The sequence below is a fragment of the Hipposideros armiger genome, unplaced genomic scaffold (genome assembly GCF_001890085.2).
Source record: "Hipposideros armiger isolate ML-2016 unplaced genomic scaffold, ASM189008v1 scaffold_15, whole genome shotgun sequence".
Classification (NCBI taxonomy): domain Eukaryota; kingdom Metazoa; phylum Chordata; class Mammalia; order Chiroptera; family Hipposideridae; genus Hipposideros; species Hipposideros armiger.
This window is the reverse complement of record NW_017731365.1, coordinates 774273-792221: the sequence shown is the minus strand read 5'-3', so window position 1 is coordinate 792221 and position 17949 is coordinate 774273. Positions and strand designations below refer to the sequence as shown.

Below are 17949 nucleotides of genomic sequence, written 5' to 3'. Positions count from 1 at the left end.
AAAAAAAAATGAAATGCTTGTTAAACTAAATGAATTTAAAAGTGATACAAGTTTGATTTCAAGCAGGGGATAAGATGGAATGAAGAAAATTCAGGCTTGTGGACAAAGATAAGTTGGGGAAAAGAGGAGAATCCACATGAGCGTGTTTGTCCTGCCTTAAGGTCTATCCCCAGAGACACCTATTACTGCTACCAAGAGATAAGCTTTCTTCCCTTTGACTTTGAAAGTTGGGATTTTAATTTAGTCTATCTGTCTCCAAATCTGTACCTTTTCCACTTTATAAAACCATGTCTATTGCACAGAAATGCAAAATGGCATATTTCAACCTAACACAAAGAAGGACTTTCTAACAGTAATCATTGGCATCTCATGGTATATGAGCATCTCATCGTTTCTATTCTGCCAAGCCCTGTACATTGCTGAAATGGACAGTTTTATTTTAAATGAAGGATATTACAGGAGGTATTCTTGAATTGTCTGGGAGGTATTCCTTAATTCTTAAGATGTTATGAATTATAAGATGCAAATGCCTTGGAATGTAATACCCATAATTATGTTTTTTGTTTTGTATTCACATTGTGGTATTGCCACAAGAGTTTGGTAGTAATTTGTCAGACTTTGATCTTGCTTCGACTTCATTGGCAAATTCTGCTGTTTTCTGCTTATTATTGTCCTGATCTTCAATAAATCAGTATTATTGAATAGAACAGATGAAAAATCCAAAAGACTTTTATAAGAAACAGCTCTTCTAGCAGGATTACATATGATGTGGATAATTTTTATTCTTCTTAATTTTTTATTTTTCTTTGCATCCAATTCTGGTGCTCAGTGTAGCTTTGAAAACCCATTGTGAATTTTGCAGTGAAAAGACATCTTCTTAATGGCTGTGAAAGTTCACTTAGATCTTATTTTAGTTCACAACAATGTCTTCTACTTCTTTTCCCTGAAATGAAAGAACAAAGCATAATCAGCCATCTCGACTTGATTTACGTGTAGGATAGTACCTGTCATGAGAGGGGTAACAAGTAAACCCTTTTGTGAGCACATATTTAATAGAACCCTAATAGTTGTGAAGACTGAAGGCCATATTTTATTGCATAGATTGACTCTGGGCTATGTAGAAAGGTCACCATGGGAATATCCTATTTGTCAATTTAGATTTGCCTGTGTTATAGGGAATCAAAGTGGTAGGTGGAATGATTGGAAAAAACCAAAACCAAAACCAAACCAAACCAACACACTTCAGTCTTAGAATTGCATTTGAGAGAAACCATTTGGCAATAGTGTTTGAAGCATATCTTCTGCGTTTCAGATAAATAGCTGAAAAAAGAAATAATGTGTCTACGTTTAGAAAGGAAATAAAACCAGTGGAAAGAAGAGAGAGGCAAGACAGTAAAAAACTAAATCATAGGGATTTGTGTCTTTATATATTGATACATCATAGGATAATAACAGTAATATATACTTTCATTTGAAAAGAAAATCAAATAACATTCGTCAATACAACTTGAATAATATATTTTTTTCAAGGCAAAAAAAGCTCTTAATTAGTAAATGAATTGTAGGCACTTTGTGTAAGTGACTTGTGGTAGAGTTGAGGCTAGATTGAAAGCAAGAATAGACATGACAGTCTTAGAGGAGACAAAGAGCCCTGAGCAGGCCACTTGGGTTGTATTCAATAAGAGAACTATCTAGAAATGTGCTATATTTTAGAAAGTGTACCCTACCTCTGCAATCAATAATGCTGTTGAGTTTTATAGAAAACCTCAACATTTACAGTTTTTAGTAGATGAATAACTAATGTAGTCTAGTTACTTGAAAACATGGCTACAGTAATCCTAGGACACTCAATACATAAATAAATTTTCCTTTTTCCCCCCACTTCAAATTGCTTATTATAGGGTTGTCAGAAAAGTCATGATGTATTTTGTCTATGTTTTTCAAAGGTCATTTATTTATATAAAGAACAAAGGTCAATCAATGATATATTGCCTGTTTTGTTCGATAACCTTTTGCCATCTTTCAGTGAGCTTCATAATTCCTCATTCATAGAAGGACCTGTCTTTATTTGTGAAAAACTGAACAAGGTGCTGATTTACAGCTTCATCTGAATTGAACATTATACCACGCAAGAAGTTTTGAAGAGAGCGAGACAAGTGGAAGTCTGATGGCACAAGTGGAGGTCAGGCGAAAATGGTGGATGTGGCAACACATCCCATCCAAGCTCCAATCATTTTTGACGGGAGATCAAACTTGTGTGTGGTCTTGCATTGTCGTGATGGAACACAACTCCTTTACAATTAAGGAGCTCTGGCCATTTCTGGATGACGGATTAATTCAAACTGTCCAATTGCCAACAGTACACATTCAAATTGATTGTTTGGTTCCTTGGTAGGAGCTCAAAAAACTCGACACCTTTAAAATCCCACCACACTGAGAGCATAACCTTCCTCTGGTGAATGTCTGCTTTCAATGTCGTTTGAGGCTAATCATCATGTCAGGACCAAGACCGTTTGCACACCACATTGTTGTAAACAATCCACTTCTCATCACCAATTATCAGCCGCTTCAAAAAAGGATCGTTTTCCTCACGTTTAATGAGCATATTGCAGATGTTTATACATACCATCAAATGAACTTCTTTGAGTTCATGTGGAACCCAAATATCGAGCTTGCTTACGTATCCCAGGTTCTTCAGGTGGTTGTGAATGCTTGAATGATGGATGTTCAATGTTCCTGCAATCTCTCGTGTTGTGTAACGTGGGTTTGACTTGATCAATGCCTTTATTTTGTCGTCATCAACCTCGATGGGCCTCCCTGACTGAGGAGCATCGTTGAGATCAAAATCACCAGCACAGAATTTTGTGAACCATCGTTGGTACTGATGTTCTTGTAGAGCACTGTCACCGTAAACTTTATGCAACTTTTCACAAGCTTGACGCATGTTTTTCCCTTTATGGAAGTAACAGTCAAATATGGCAAAAATGCACAGTTTGGTCTTCCATCTTCAACTTGTTGTAAAATCTCCAAAACTCAACCAAGTCGCTCAATTTTTTTTTTAGAATGAAGGTAGAACTGCCAGCTGTCAAATAAGGTAGAACTGCCAGCAATAACATAGATGCGAATGACTCTAGTACTTCCAAAAATGAACTAGTGCCATCTGTTGCAAAAATGCGTCAATACTTTTCTGACAACCCAATATAATTTTCTGAGTAGACTAGAAAATATTTGATACTATACACAAAATGATTAGTACGCATTAGTGTTCTTAGTAGTAAAGTCAACTTTGGAGTATGTCAAAGCATTTTACTTAAATGCTTTAATAAATTATTAGCTCTGTCATATGTGGTTTTCCTTTGAGATTGTCAGAATAATTATTTTTTTAATATCAAACTTTGCTGAAGACACATGAAAGAATTATAAGTATTGTGAGTATGTTTGATTATAATCATATTTGAAATTCACTATTTTGATTATGTACATATTTCTATGTTAAGTCACTGGGGACAACCTTTTGACAAATTCCTATTATTTTCAAAAATACTTCAAACATCCATTTTTATACTAAGAGAACCTGGAGTGTAGTCATGTGACTTACCATCTGAAGAGCAGTAAGGCTTCTGGACTCTAGAGTATTTGCTTCTATTTTTAAAAACAAATTATGTTATTAATCTAAGAATTAGAGTACATCAAGATAAGAGCCAATGAGGATGATTTTTTTAGTTATAGGATGGTTTTGTCCATATGTGAATCTGATTGTATATCAGGTGTACAGTGTAGAAGAATCTTGGTAAAACACTGATCTTTTCACTCTCTCTCACACACACATACACAGATCATGATTATCTTCAAATATATACAATAGCACATTTTTAGATCCAGGGAAAGGATCCAGTAGAGTGGGAGAAATTGAAGAGCGAAAAGATGCTGCTCTTATGGAACTAGGTCAATGGGGGTTGAAAAAGGCTCGGAAGAGGGTGGGGGTAGACTCTCAGGCGAAAGAGCTTGGAGGGAACATGGGTCTCACCCTGAGATTCTGATATCTTTTAGGGATTGGAGGCAGGGGTATAGAAAAGAAGAACAATTTTCTCTCCTAGGAGCACCGAGATGGAGAGGAGCATTGACGGGACTGATTTTGGATAAGAGAGGCACCATGACAATGTGTCCATTCATCCATTCACTCGTTCATCTGTACATTCATCATCCATTCAGGGAGCCAATCAGTCAATTAAAAAGAAAACAATTGTTTGCCCTTATATCTAAAATAATAAATAGAGAAACTAAAGTGAAAGGAGTACTTTCTATTTCTTTTTTGTTTTAGTTTCTGTGGGTATCATGGGGCATAGCAGGATATTTTCTAGGGGAAGATTCTTGTATTCTCTTAGCCTGTAAATATATGAACCTATAGAAGAAAATAGGTAACAGCTAAATGGGAAGGTTTTTGCATTGATAGTAATAAAGTTTTCTGTGGACTACAAATTTATTTTTTTAACAGACCAAGTTATATGTGGGGGAGATGTATTTCTTACTGTTTATCTCTGTGGACTCTCAGTAAACACTTGTTGGTTGCTAATGGACTGTGAAAAAGTTAATACAAATTTGTGGGCTTAGTGATTTAGGTAATCGTCTTCATGGCTGATGTGTTAGTTTCAATATGTTGTGATATGCCACATATGGTCATTTGATATATACAGAGGGTGCCAAAAATGTATACACATTTTAAGAAAAGAAAAAACCGTATTAAAATTATGTTGATGGTGACCACTTTGAGCACCTCTTGTAACTGCAGAAGTCAAACGTGACTTGTATTCATCTTTTGTTATCAGTATACATTGAGTATTACAACTTTAATATAGTTTTTTCATTTCTTAAAATGTGTATACTTTTTTTGGCACCCTTCTGTGTGCGTGTGTGTATGTATTCTTATGCAAATATTACTAAATTGATTTTTAAGATTAATGTTAATGTGTTAAAGTGTGGTTTGTAATTATTTTCCTTATTTTTGTCTTGCCCAAATATCAATGTCTTCTCAGAGACTTCTCTCTTTTTATAATAACTATGTCAATTTATATTAGTTTTTTTTCTGTACAGGAAAGTAAATTGCCTCCAAGTTTCTGCTCCAGTCAAAACCCTCAAACAATTCCTCAAACAAGTAGAGACGTATTAAGTGTCTGCCAGAGTCCCTACCTGCCTCCTCGCCTGAGTCATCATTAACAAGAACAGGCAAAATATGGGCTCTGGCTGCCTCGGTGCTATGATTTCCTGGAAGTGAAAGACTTGTGTACTGTAAGATATGTCCCACCAACTTGGCCATTCTTTTTCACTTAAGGCTCCTGGACAAATGCAAAACCACCTGGGCTGAGTTATTATTTTAGTCATGAACATACTAGCATAGGTTAATTTGTCTGAGGGCCTCAGCCCAGACAGTATGACCTCAAAGAATACTTGGAGAATCTCATTTCTCTGTTGGTTGATTTGGCACCCTGGTCTTCTGAGGGCTACAGGTGATATCAGGAAGAGGTTCTGAATACAAATCTCACATACTCTGTTTTTCATTAATGCTTCCCTTTGGAATGTATTTTTCTTTATTAATAAGTATCTTTTGTTTTTGTGCACAGGCAGCATGTCAGCTGAAACACCAATCACACTGAATATCGATCCCCACGATTTGCAGGTCCAAACATTCACTGTAGAGAAGCTACTGGAGCCTCTCATAATTCAGGTATTAATACCACGGAAATTACAACGTGTAGTAAGTGTGGGAGAACTAAAAAATATGAGAAAAGTACACAATGAATCAAGAGAAGATTTGATTTTTTTAGAATAAATGTCATCTTAAAGTGTTGTTAAAATGTAAAAAAGTATGTACTTAGTAATAATTATAAAATTCTGAAAGTACCCCCTCCTATTCTCTTTTAAAAGTAATAGCAATAATATGTATATGTAGTATTCAAAGTACTAATACATAGACTACCTTGCTTGGTAGTCATGAAAACTGAGACCGGCAGCATGGTTAAAACCATCCTTACATAGATGAGGAAACAGCCTAGAGAATTTTGGTGACTTGCCCAAAGGTACCTGGTGGCTCTTTTGTCAAATAGGAAATTATTTTTAAAATACCAAAATGTATGAGGAGAGCAGCTATTTAAGGAATTCTGTGATAAAGTCTTTTATAAAGTGAACAATCCTTTGATAATATGCATAATGATTCTCCAACTTCTTTATTAAGTAAGTCCATATTTTAGTAATTGGATTTTCTTTAAGCAGAATTGGAAGAAACATATACGACAGTGGTGTGGATTTATTTGTCCTTAACCCAAAATTTGTGAGGAAATTCTCCTTTAGGCTTATCTTATATCTTACCATCTAAGACAAATTGTCCCCCCCCCCTTTTTAAGGCTGTGAATCATTCAAGGGTTTCTTGGGTGAGAAGCTATACTGACTTTACCTCTGATAATTTTAAAATGTTCTGCTTCTCTTTGTGAGGTAGATGATGGGGAGGGGAGTAGCTCTGAGAACAGACTGTGCACACGTTTTACTTAGCACAAGTAGATATATGTTACTGGATGAACAATTCAAAATATCTGCCTTGCTGATGGTAGTTTAATCATGAACTTTGGCAGTCTTAACGGCGCTAGTACCTGGTACGAAATTGATACAGATGACTATGGAGACATCATTAAAGTCTCTCTATCTTAGCAACCCACTGAATGGTCTCATGTTAAAAAGAAACAAAAAAAACCTTATTTATTGTTTTTCTCATAAAGTTCACTGGAAAAATTGAAAACGCAAAACAAAAACATTAATAAAAACACTCACAATATTACCATGAAGAAGTTAACACTAATGTTTTGATGAATTTACTTACAGTACAGTAAAATTATGGGTGATTTTAATCTCCTTAGTACTTTATAACATTAAAGAGTATATATTTACATGTCTTATATATATAAAGAATATATGTAAACAAGGCAGAGAACTGTATATGTAGGTTTTATCTTGCTTTTTCATTTAAAATGATATTTTGATAATTTCCAATTCTTTGTAAGCATGATTTAATAAAACTGCTGTTTAGTTATCCATAATTTTTTTTAAGTAGCCTCTCATTTTTGGATATTTAGGTTGTTTCTGTTTTTTCACTATTATAAATAATGCTGTCCTGAACATCTTTGTATATAAATTTTTGTATCAGTTTGAATTGTTACCCTAGAATTAGTTACTAAATGTAAAAATAAGTGACCAAGATAGAATTCTTATGTTTTTTTCATACATATCACCAACTTTTGGGGGCAAAGTTTTAAATGAGTTCTCCCAAGTCATTTAAGATTTTGTTCCTATGATGTTACTGGGTGTGGGTTGTGGAAATAGCTTTCATGGTGGAGATGGCTGGTAAGGGCAAGTGCGTTAATGCCATTATATAACCCTTACTTGTTCCATAACAGTGGAACATTACAGTTGGCCCCTTAAGATGCGCTAATAACAAAGGCTGCTGGTATATTCCTTATGAACAAAGAAACGGCTGCTCACAGTTTGTATTTTCTGGAATGTCTAAAAACTGTTATAATAATTTATAAACTTTTATTGAGTTTATAGAAAATTAAAAGGGTGAAAATGACCTGAAGAAATTTTATTTGATTGCAAAGAAATCTCACTTTTTAAAGAAGTGTGATTATGTTAAGTTTAGAGAGCTTTTAATATAGTGTTTGGATTCAGACGTTTCATGATCTGTAAGTAGATGAGTCAGGGAAAGAGAAATCAGTACGTAGTATATACCAGATAGTTCTTAGTTACAAGTAAATGTAATTGCTAATTTTATCTTTCTTAAGATTTTTGTCAATGTTTTTGAAAATGTTTATTGATTTCACGAAGGTGGTCCACTTCACCAATATGCCAGGTAGAAAAAAGGTTTCTAGATCTTAGCAATATTCAAGTCAAAGTAAATAAAAAATATTAATAATTTATAGAATATTTATTATGTTCAGGAACTATCTCATAAAGGAGAATTCTAGTACAACAAAATTATTTGGACACACTCTTGATTTTCATTATAATGGGGTTCTCCTTATTAAAAACCAGTGCATTTCCATTGCACTGTACACCTGAAGCTGAAGCTGAATAATACTGAATGTCAACTATAATTATATATGTATAATACAGCATAGGGAATAGAGTTAATGGAATTGTAACAGCTATATATGATGTCAGAGAGGTAGTAGATTGGGGGAGGGGGTTATCACTTTGTTAGGGGTGTAAATGTCCAACTATTACATTGTTTTGTACACCTGAAACTAAAAAAACAAAAACAAACAAAAAACACAGTGCATTTCAAAGTCAAAGAGTTATTAATTTAAAATAACTGACCCTTTTGGATTTCATGGATAACCTTCTTATATCTATTACTTTGATCATATTCACATATCAACATAAGCAAACAAATACCATTAAATTATATTAAGTGTTTTTTCTAGAATAGCATCATATTAAATATCTCATCACATTCTTGTTTTTTCAAAAAGTGCTTAATTTGAAATAGTTACATGGTTTGTTTATTTATTTATTTATTTATTTATTTATTATTATTTTTAGCTGAGCCATCCTGCCACCTGTTGGCAGCTCAGCGGCAGCTCAGCTTGTGCCAGGAATCGAACCGACGACCCTGTTGCTCAGAGCTCACACACTTGAGCGAGCTCTTAACCAACTGAGCCACTCAGCCAGCCCACATGGTTTATTTTAAGTATGTAATATAGTCTCTGTTTATAATGGAAAACATTCCAAAAGAAGTTCATGATCTTTAAGTTCATAGTGCCACCTGGTAAAGTTATCAATTTAGTAGTCCCATTGAAAAAATTCTCACCTTTTCTCATTATTTATCTTCATGTTATATGCCTTTGCTTTCAAGGTTCCACAGATATTACTTACCACTTCTGTGTATAATTCAAAGTAAAAATTACATTTTAATTTTTGGAGTAATTGATCATAGATATACTATGTCACCCTGACTTCTAAATCCATTTATTCATAAATCTTTATTCTGCTCTTTTTATAGTTACCAGAGTCTTCCCCACCAAACTTGATTTATCTTTAATCTCTTTTTTTCCTTTTTTTTTCTTTTGGACATAGGTAAATCACTAGGTCATTTTGCAGAGATGTTCAGCCTGGGAAATATTTCAATCATTCGCTTTCATTTTCTCTATGTGATAACTTATGCAGTTGCATCCTTCTGTAATAAATTCCTCCAATGGATCAGAAATAATTTTTTCTCAGCAATTACATTTTTATGATTGCAACTGTAGGCATATGTACTTTATCACTTTCAGGATCCAAGTTTGTCAATGCAGTGCAGAAAGTCTATGCAGAATTGCAATGAAAAGAATTTACATCTCTATGTTGTATATATACTCTCTGAAGGAAATATAAACTGTTAGATCATGCTATAGACATGACATAACGGAAACATCTATAATTTAATTTGCCACAAAATATAATTTATTGTGTGTCAGATTCATGTTGAATATAAGCTGAAATAATTGACTTACTCAAAATCCTTTAAGATAAAAACAATAACAAACTCCTTATAATGTGTTATCTCCTATAAAGTTTTTTTTTCACAAAGGTTCAAATGTATTTTCTGATGTAAATGTATCCCATGTTTTCAAGAGGTAAATACAGAGTTATATCAATAGTAATAAACATTATTCCTCTGGCTGTCACCCCTAACACTTGTAGGAGGTCCTGTTGGTTCTTTCCCAGTTCCTACTTCCATAGCGTCTCCCATCTGTTTCTGGGAGTCTCTTGAGGATGGGTTTTTATATACTCTGTAATACTTATTGGGTATAGTTTAAGAATATCTGCCAACCCTTTTATCAGTCAGCATAAGCTAAGTTATGCTGTGATAAAAAGACAACCCCCAAATCTCTGAGTCTTAAAAGTTAATTTCCTTCCCAAGTTACATGTTCACTGTGAGTTGGCTGAGGGGGTCTCTGCTTAATACAGGCATTCAGGTACCCAGGCTAACGGAGACTCTATGTCAACATTTACTTCCACTGTTGTTGTAACAGGGGAAGAGAACATGATTGCAAGAAGCCTGTGAGGCAATCTGGCATGAGAGCTCTGCCTCTTGGGGATGATGGTGAATTAGTCCTATCTCCATCCTCCTTGGGAAATTGACTACATACTGAGGGTTAAGTGGTTAGTACCTAGGGTTAGACAGTTATATCATGTGCAAAGCTAAAAGACACACAGAAAGAAGTAGGACATGGGGAAGAGTGAAGCAGTTTTCAAGTTCGAGTTCACAAATTTCTGCTGTTGAGGGACAAAGAAGTTCACTAGTTACCAAGGTTGTGATGGATTCTTCCAACTACCAAACCACATTCTAGTCTCAGAATTATACACTAGCTTCTGCAGGGTCTTTCTGTTTCCAGTTGCTTGAGTATTGGCCATGTAGGCCAGATGCTTTTCTTTCTTATGTCATCTGATTCCCTGGCCTTCTACCTCCACATCAATGGCTGAGAGTTCAAAAGAAGTTCCATTAGCAATAGCAATCCAGGGTTCCTATAATTGCCCTCATTATTTAATGCTAGAATGAAGACTTTCCTGTAAAGTCTTTCTTCTGCTCTTCCCTTATCTCCAGATTTTCAAGTCTGTGAGGTATGACTTACCTGTGCCCCCAAATCAGTCTGTCGCCCATGTTTTTCCATTTTATCTGGTTTCGTCTTATCAACAGTGGATAGTAACTGCCAATGATGCCCATTGTGAGGAATGGACTTGCCAAGGTAGCCATGTCTCAAATGCCTCCAAAGCTGTGAATCCTCTGGGTGTTGAAGCAGCACTGAGCTCCTGCAGAATAGGGTAAAATGCCTGTCTTCCCAACTGTGCTTCACTCCGTCACATGGGCTCCAGTGAAGGAATGATTGCACTTCAAGTCACACAGAATTCCTTAAGAAAGAACTCCTTTCACCTTCTTTGAGGATCACTCCCCTCTCCTTGTTAGAATCAAGCCCAATCCAAGCAGCTGAATGGTGAACAGTTAATCCTTACTCCTCTAAGCACCATGTTTTTCTTTTCTCTCTGGCTCTTATGCAGAACCTCTCTGCCATACTCTACTCTCAACGTAATTTTTCTTTCTCCTATCCTTCAGTCAAGGGGAAAAAAAAGAAAAAAGAAAAAAGGAATCATGCATATCATTTTAGATATCGAAATAGATGCCTAGATGACCAAATGGTTCATTTGCCACTGATCTATAGACAGACCTGATTGACTTCCAGGTAGCAGGAGAGGCCATGCTTTGGCTTCTTAGCCTCCTAGAATACAATTTCCTTTGTTTCTTTTATAAAAGAATTCAAGTTTCATTTATGGTTGTTTTCTGTCATTTCTATAGGTCGTTTTGAATGAACATGATGCCATTTACTTATGTTCCCTTGGTTTTATCTCCAAGCTTCTGTTTTCCGTAGCCTTGCTGATTATTCTATTACTAGAATTTATATCAGAATTCATATTGAAGGTTCCAAGGAAATTTCAAAGTCAAGTCTGCACACATATAGTGCTCTTCTAGATTATAAGTAAACATTGGAGTTTAGACTATAACCTTAAAAGTAACCTTAAAAGTTAGTAAATTAAATGTCTTTTAAACACTTAAAGGCTCAAGGCTTAATAGGTATATATAAAGATGTTATTTTCATGGTAGGATGAAGAAATAAACTTAATTCTGCCTCAATAATGTTTTAAAGCTTAAGGTGATTCAGTGTAGTTGAATTGATTCTAATAAAGTGAACTTTTCTATTTCTGCATTCTTTTACTGTCATAAAACTGCTCCCATGGGAAACGTGTTATGTTATAGTCTTCCTTGAGAAACATATAGCTGAGAAGAAGGAAGCCACTCTTTAAATGAAAATAAGGATAAGAAAACTAGTAGCTAATTGATTAAAATGTTGTGAGTCCAGCTGGACTGTGCATGGTCGAGCTTACAAGGGGCGCCCCCACCACCAGAACCTGGAAGCTTTGAAGTTAGCTGTGGGCAGATGTCAGTCTGTACATGCTTCAGCTCTTCTCAGCTTGCTTCCTAGACCTTTTATTCTGTCCGACTCTGATTTTCTTTCAACTCATTCCAATTGTTGCCGCCCTGTTGTTCTTCCGGGTTCTGTGACCATCCCCAGCCACTCCACTGCTGTTAATACTTTACCTTTTAGTCACAGTCCATCTTTTCCTCCACAAATTCAAAATAATCCCACAGACATCCGCTTCTATCTTAGCTGTAGAATAATATCTTTCTCTTATAAATGGATTTTGTAGGCAGCCAGGTGATGCAGAGTAGTAAGTCCAGATCCACTTGCCCTTTTAGTGGAAAATGCTAGATTGAAGGGAACTGTCTGAAAGGATAGATGTCTATATCTCCCCAGAGGTGGTCATTTTTAGTCCTTGACATGTGATTCTACCCTTCATAGTACCCCCTGGGCTATTTCAGAACAGCCAGCTTGTATCAGCTTGACAACTTCACGACTCTAGACCACTGGTCAGCAAACATTTTCTGTACAGGTCCAGATAATTGTTTCATCTTTGACAACTATAGGGTCTCTGTTGCAACTCTGCTGTTGTATTGGGTTGTCGGAAAAGTCACGACGCATTTTTGCAATGAAAAACAGAAAAAATACGTCATGACTTTTCCAACAACCCAATAATTTGGAAGCAACCATATCCGATATGTAAATAAATGAATGTGGCTGTGTTCCAATAAAACTTTATTTAAAAGAACGGGCAAGTGGTCAGATTTGGCCCTGGGTACTTAACGCACAGGTCCCTGCTCTAGACTAATCATTTTCTTGTGGAGATACTCTGCACTCACTGGTTAAGGAAGGGTAAGAATGGGCACTATCTCACACACAGCCGGGAACCCCCTGCGAGATAAATTGTGATGGAATGTTTTGTGGCCAAGCCCTGGGAGAGACACAGAAGCCTCACTCAGGGGAAGAGTGATAACTAGGCAGTTCAGAAAATTCCTGTTCCTGTTGAGATCCTGGTAGACTAGTCGGTTTCAACTCTGGCTGCACAAAAATCACTTGGGAAGCTTTAAGAAATTCTGATGCCCACACCACGCAGGAAACCAATAAAATCAGAATCTTTGGGAGTAGGAACAGGCCGTAAGATTAAAAGCCCCCCAGGTGATTGCAATATGGGAACTGCTGTGTTGGCCATTACATCAGCCAGTATGGGCATGGTTATACCTCTTAGCCAAAGGATTAACCTAGAATGGTGCCTGTTCTATGTCTTTTTAATGGGGTTGGGTGGTACCCACCTGAAATAAATTTATAAGGAATTTCTGGGGTAACCCCCAGCAACAACTCTCTGGAACAGTTAGTCCTCCTAGGTCCCAGTAGGACTATGAGCAGCAGATCTAGAAAAAAACACTGCAGCTGAGAGATCTTGGTCCATGTTCTCCAGCTCTTCCTTACCCAGCAATCTACTAATGTATGGATTAGGTTATGGTGGACTGAAGAGGTTTGGGTACCCATGGTATGATACTGTGACTTATAAGATGACCAAAATATAGTTCTCATATATATTTGGTCTTCATCCCTAATTCCTGGCCCATTGCTCCCAAAATCCCTTGGAATTTCCTGCATGTTGTGAGTAATAAAGGTGTCTCTTGTTATATTAATAAGGTGACTTTCGGAAAGCACCAAAGGATGGGGATGGTTGTGATTCGAAGGTGGGAACTTTCAGATTCATGCTCTGACCTCTGGGGAAGGGAGAGAGGCTGGAGATTGAGTTCAATCACCAAAGGCCAATGATTTAATCAATCATGCTTGTGTAATGAAGCCTCCATAAAAACCGAAAAGGATGGGATCACGAGAGCTTCCGGTTTGGTGAATGCTGGGAGAATGACGTGCTCTCTCTGAGCACAGAAGATCCAAGTCCTTCCGACAAAGATGTGTAGGGCAAGAAACTACACATCTCTATCATCTGGCTCCTCCTGAGTTATATTCTTTTATAATAAACCAGTGATCTAGTAAGTAAAATGTTTCTCTGAGTTTTGTGAGCTGCTTTAGCAAATGAATCAGTCCCAAGGAGGGGGTCTTGGGAACCTGTGATTTATAGCATTGGTCAGAAGCACAGGGAAAAACCTCGGCTAGCAACTGGCATCTGAAGGTGTGGCGGGAGTCTTGTAGGACTGAAACATTTACCTGTAGAATCTGATGCTATCTCAGGGTCGATAGTGTCAGAATTGTGTTGAACTGTAGGACTCTCAGCTGCTGACCCAAGAATTGCTTGATGGTGTGGGACCCCATCCCCCTCAACACACAGTTGGAATTGGGTCGGGGAACCTACTTCTCATGGCATCCTTGGTTTTGGTGGCCTTTGCTTGAGGTTGAAGAAGTGGCAGTGAGAAAAGAGATTCATAATGTACAAGTCTGAAATTATGGTGTGGCATCACATTACATGAAGCAATTTACATTAACAATCACCTGCACCAGTGCTTCTCAACCTTAGCTGTGCAAGGCATCACTTGAGAAACTTATAAGCATCAGGTCAAAGCTAAGACCAATTAAATCAGACTCTCTAGAGTAGGACTTCATCAACAGTATTTTTTTTTTTTTAAGCTGAGCTATCCTGCTACCTATTGGCAGCTCAGTGGCAGCTCAGCTCAGGCGGGGCATCGAACTGCTGTTGCTCAGAGTTCAAACTCTTGAGTGAGCTCTTAACCAACTGAGCCACTCAGCCGGCCCTCAGCAGTATTTTTTAAAAGCCTCTCAGGTGATTCTATTGTGCAGCCACTGAATGAGGACCTTGCTGCCACCAAAGTGTTCTCTAAGAACTGACTGCCTTGGGCTTGTTTGGAAACTCCTAAAAAAATACAGACCCTTAGGCACCACCCAAGACCAACTGAACCAAAATCTATGGTGTAATAATATTCCAAGTGATTTGTATCACACTAATGTTTGAGAAGCATAGGGGTAGGAGACTATACAGTTCAACATTTAGTTTCCAACCTTGTGTAGCCAGAGTTGAAAACCATTGCCCTTTGGCTACCTGATGGTGCCTTAATGGTGAGGTCACCAGGAATTTCTGAACTGATACTCATATCGTTGCTCTGCAATTGGTGGAAGGGGCTGCCCACGGGTAATTATCCTGTTATGCGGGACCTGTGCATTTCTTCTGAAGAGGTTCTACCTCTCCCACACCTTGACTTAGGCCTAGCCACCCCTACTTCCTTCCCTCTTCAAGCCTGTGGTCAGTCTTTCATCAAGTAATTCTTTTCTTCACAGAAATGGCTTTGGGCTACCAGGAAGCATGACATGAAAGAAGAGCAGATTTTCAAGAGCTGGGGTTTCTTTTTTAGGATGTTTGGAATTAGGACACAGTTTGTTAAAAACTAGACATCATTTTTAACTCTGGGAAAGTTACTTAACCTTTTTATAGCAGAATTTGGAGATACACGATATCATAGTGCTGAATGCTCTACAAATGAAGGCTTAAAAAAATGTGGTTTGTAGTTTTCAGATAAGTGTATTCTCGTAGGAAACAATTTGCTTTCTCAACCCTGATTTGCAAGACATTGTATTTCTTCAATTTAGACATGTTTCCCCACATTCTCCACCTTACATTTTTTAACATTTCTGAAATTGGGATGCATCTTATATTGGATATGAACATTTAATGTAGTTCTCCTTTTTGATTCTTGTGGGGGATCACAAATTTACCTACAGTACACTTTGGCTCCTTTATCTTCCGTAAGTGATCTGATCTGCCTCATAAGCTCCCAGCCCCTGGAAATTGGGATAAATGCCTTTCATTTCAGCCAATAAGATTGGTAAACTGGTGTGATTCAGCTGTGTAAATACTCCCTTTTGGTAACTACTCAGCCTCTTTAGATAAAATGAGCAGGAATGTGTGGTTGGAGTAGGGGTGTTGCTTATGTTTTCCCAGGATGCCTTAGCCTCACCTGGGCCTTCAGACCCCAATGTCCCAGCTACATCCTCCATCAGGTGCTTGGCATTATCTGTTTACCTCTCAGCCTCTGCTGTAAGATCACCTTGCTCTTTACCATGGTGGGCTGAGAGCAGGCCTACCAGTCTTCAACATTTTGATTGGCTGTTAGGATATCTAGGATGGTCTGGGTCTTATCCATTCTCCATGGAAATTAAGAGTGGCTTGGAAAGCTAAGCTGGCCTTCTCTACCTAATTACCCTGCGATGCCAAGATTTCACTGTGCCCACCCCAAAGTTTGTTCAAGGAAGCTCATGAAGCAGTTTTTTTTCCAGAGTCCCAATGATAAATGAAACTGAAGTCCCTTTGCTTTCAGTGTCTTCTGTCAATCATGCTAACACAGATCCCTAATCTGGGTGAAGGAGAAATAAGGACATGTATCTTACATGTATCTTTCTTACCTGTCAGCAGCTTCTTCCAATAGTCACTTGGGGCTAGGCGAGGAGAACTTCTTTACTTCTTTTTCCTATCTGACCAGATTTTTTTTTTAAATCAAATTGTATGATCCAGCCTATCAGATATAACTTTTGCTAAATGGGAACTAAAAGAATCTACAAAATGATTTTCTCTTTTTCTAATGGCTTTTGTAGCTATTTTTGCTTTGAAACTCAAAGATGATCAATGGTATCTTTCAGTTTCATAGCTGGCTCTCTCCTTTCCTGGCCTCATGGCTCAGCCTTGGATATAGAAGGTTCAATATTGACAAAACATTATCCATACTTCATTCTGAGAGGTGGTTAAATTGATGGTATATGTTATAATTGATGGCGTTTTAGAATTAAGTGGCTATGGTAATATCCTGATGTTTTGAAGGAGGTACTTTAGGACATCAAAGGTCAAGCACTAGACCAAAGGATTCAAGATGGTGACTGATATATAATTTTCACTAATAAATGAGGCAAAAATGTCCTCATTGACTTAGAGACAATCCTGACAAACGAGGTGGACACAACCTAATCAATTTTAAACTGAGCATCAATATTTAATCACTGATGAGCTGTACTCAAACCACATTTGTGTTGCTATAAGGTCGTGACAATAGAGCTCTACAAATCTAATCACTATCTCTTGACATTTTTCTTGCTTAACATCTGTTATATCTTATTCATACATGATGAGCAGGTGATTATGTATATTTTCCCTGGATATCTTTAATAAAAAGGAGTTTTGTGTTAGAAGAGAAAAGGAAAAAATCAGATGATTTAGGGTAGATGGGAAGAGGGAATCTGGCAACAGATAGTGGGAGCAAATGACAGATAAAACTTTACAAGCTTGTGTTGACGAAACATGTTGGCATAGTTTATTCAATTTTATAGTTGATAGTGTTGCAAATTATTATTAAACAAAGTTGGAACATGGAATTAGTGGCCATCATCATATTCTATTATCAACCACTGCTGGATGTGGAATGCTGTGTTGGATGGACCAAGGGACCATGTGACCATGTAAGGTCAGCCCATTATTTATTTATTTTTTTAAAAGATTTTTATTGGGGAATTGGGGAGATGGGAACAGCACTGGGGAAATGGGGGAAGGGGAACAGACAAGTTGCTGTCGTTTTGTTCTTTAGTCTAGTTGTGGAGGACGTTGCTTCACTGGCCCAAGCTGGCACCATCATTGCTCTCTTTCTGGGAGAGGCAGATCAGTCGCCGGCTTCTGGACGGCCGCTCACTAAGGCTGCTGGCTGCTCACGCTGGCTGCTGGCTGCACACGGTAGCCCATGGCAACCCACTGCCACAGAGGCTGCAGCCTAGCCGTCGTAGGCAATTCATGGCAGCCCAGCTCCAGGTTGAGCTGTTGTTGAGCATCTTAGCTGTGGAGGGCAGTGTCACTGGCCCTCATATGTGGGATCCGAACCGGGGCCTCTGGCGTCCCAAGCCAGTTCTTAACCATCACGCCACTCGGCCGGCCCGGTCAGCCCATTATTTTAAGGTCAGCTTTGTCCTCATTGGATTTTTCACTTATTAT

At 37.6% G+C, this 17949-nt stretch overlaps 1 protein-coding gene across 1 annotated transcript in view; it reads left to right on the top strand.

The window, feature by feature from the left end:
- Positions 1–17949, top strand: part of CTNNA3 (catenin alpha 3) — a 772514-nt gene that overhangs the window by 32271 nt on the left and 722294 nt on the right. Inside the window, exon 2 of the mRNA XM_019624456.1 lies at positions 5619–5722. Coding sequence (XP_019480001.1) covers positions 5624–5722 — 99 coding nt within the window. The 5' untranslated portion in view covers positions 5619–5623. The remainder of the gene's footprint in view (positions 1–5618; positions 5723–17949) is intronic.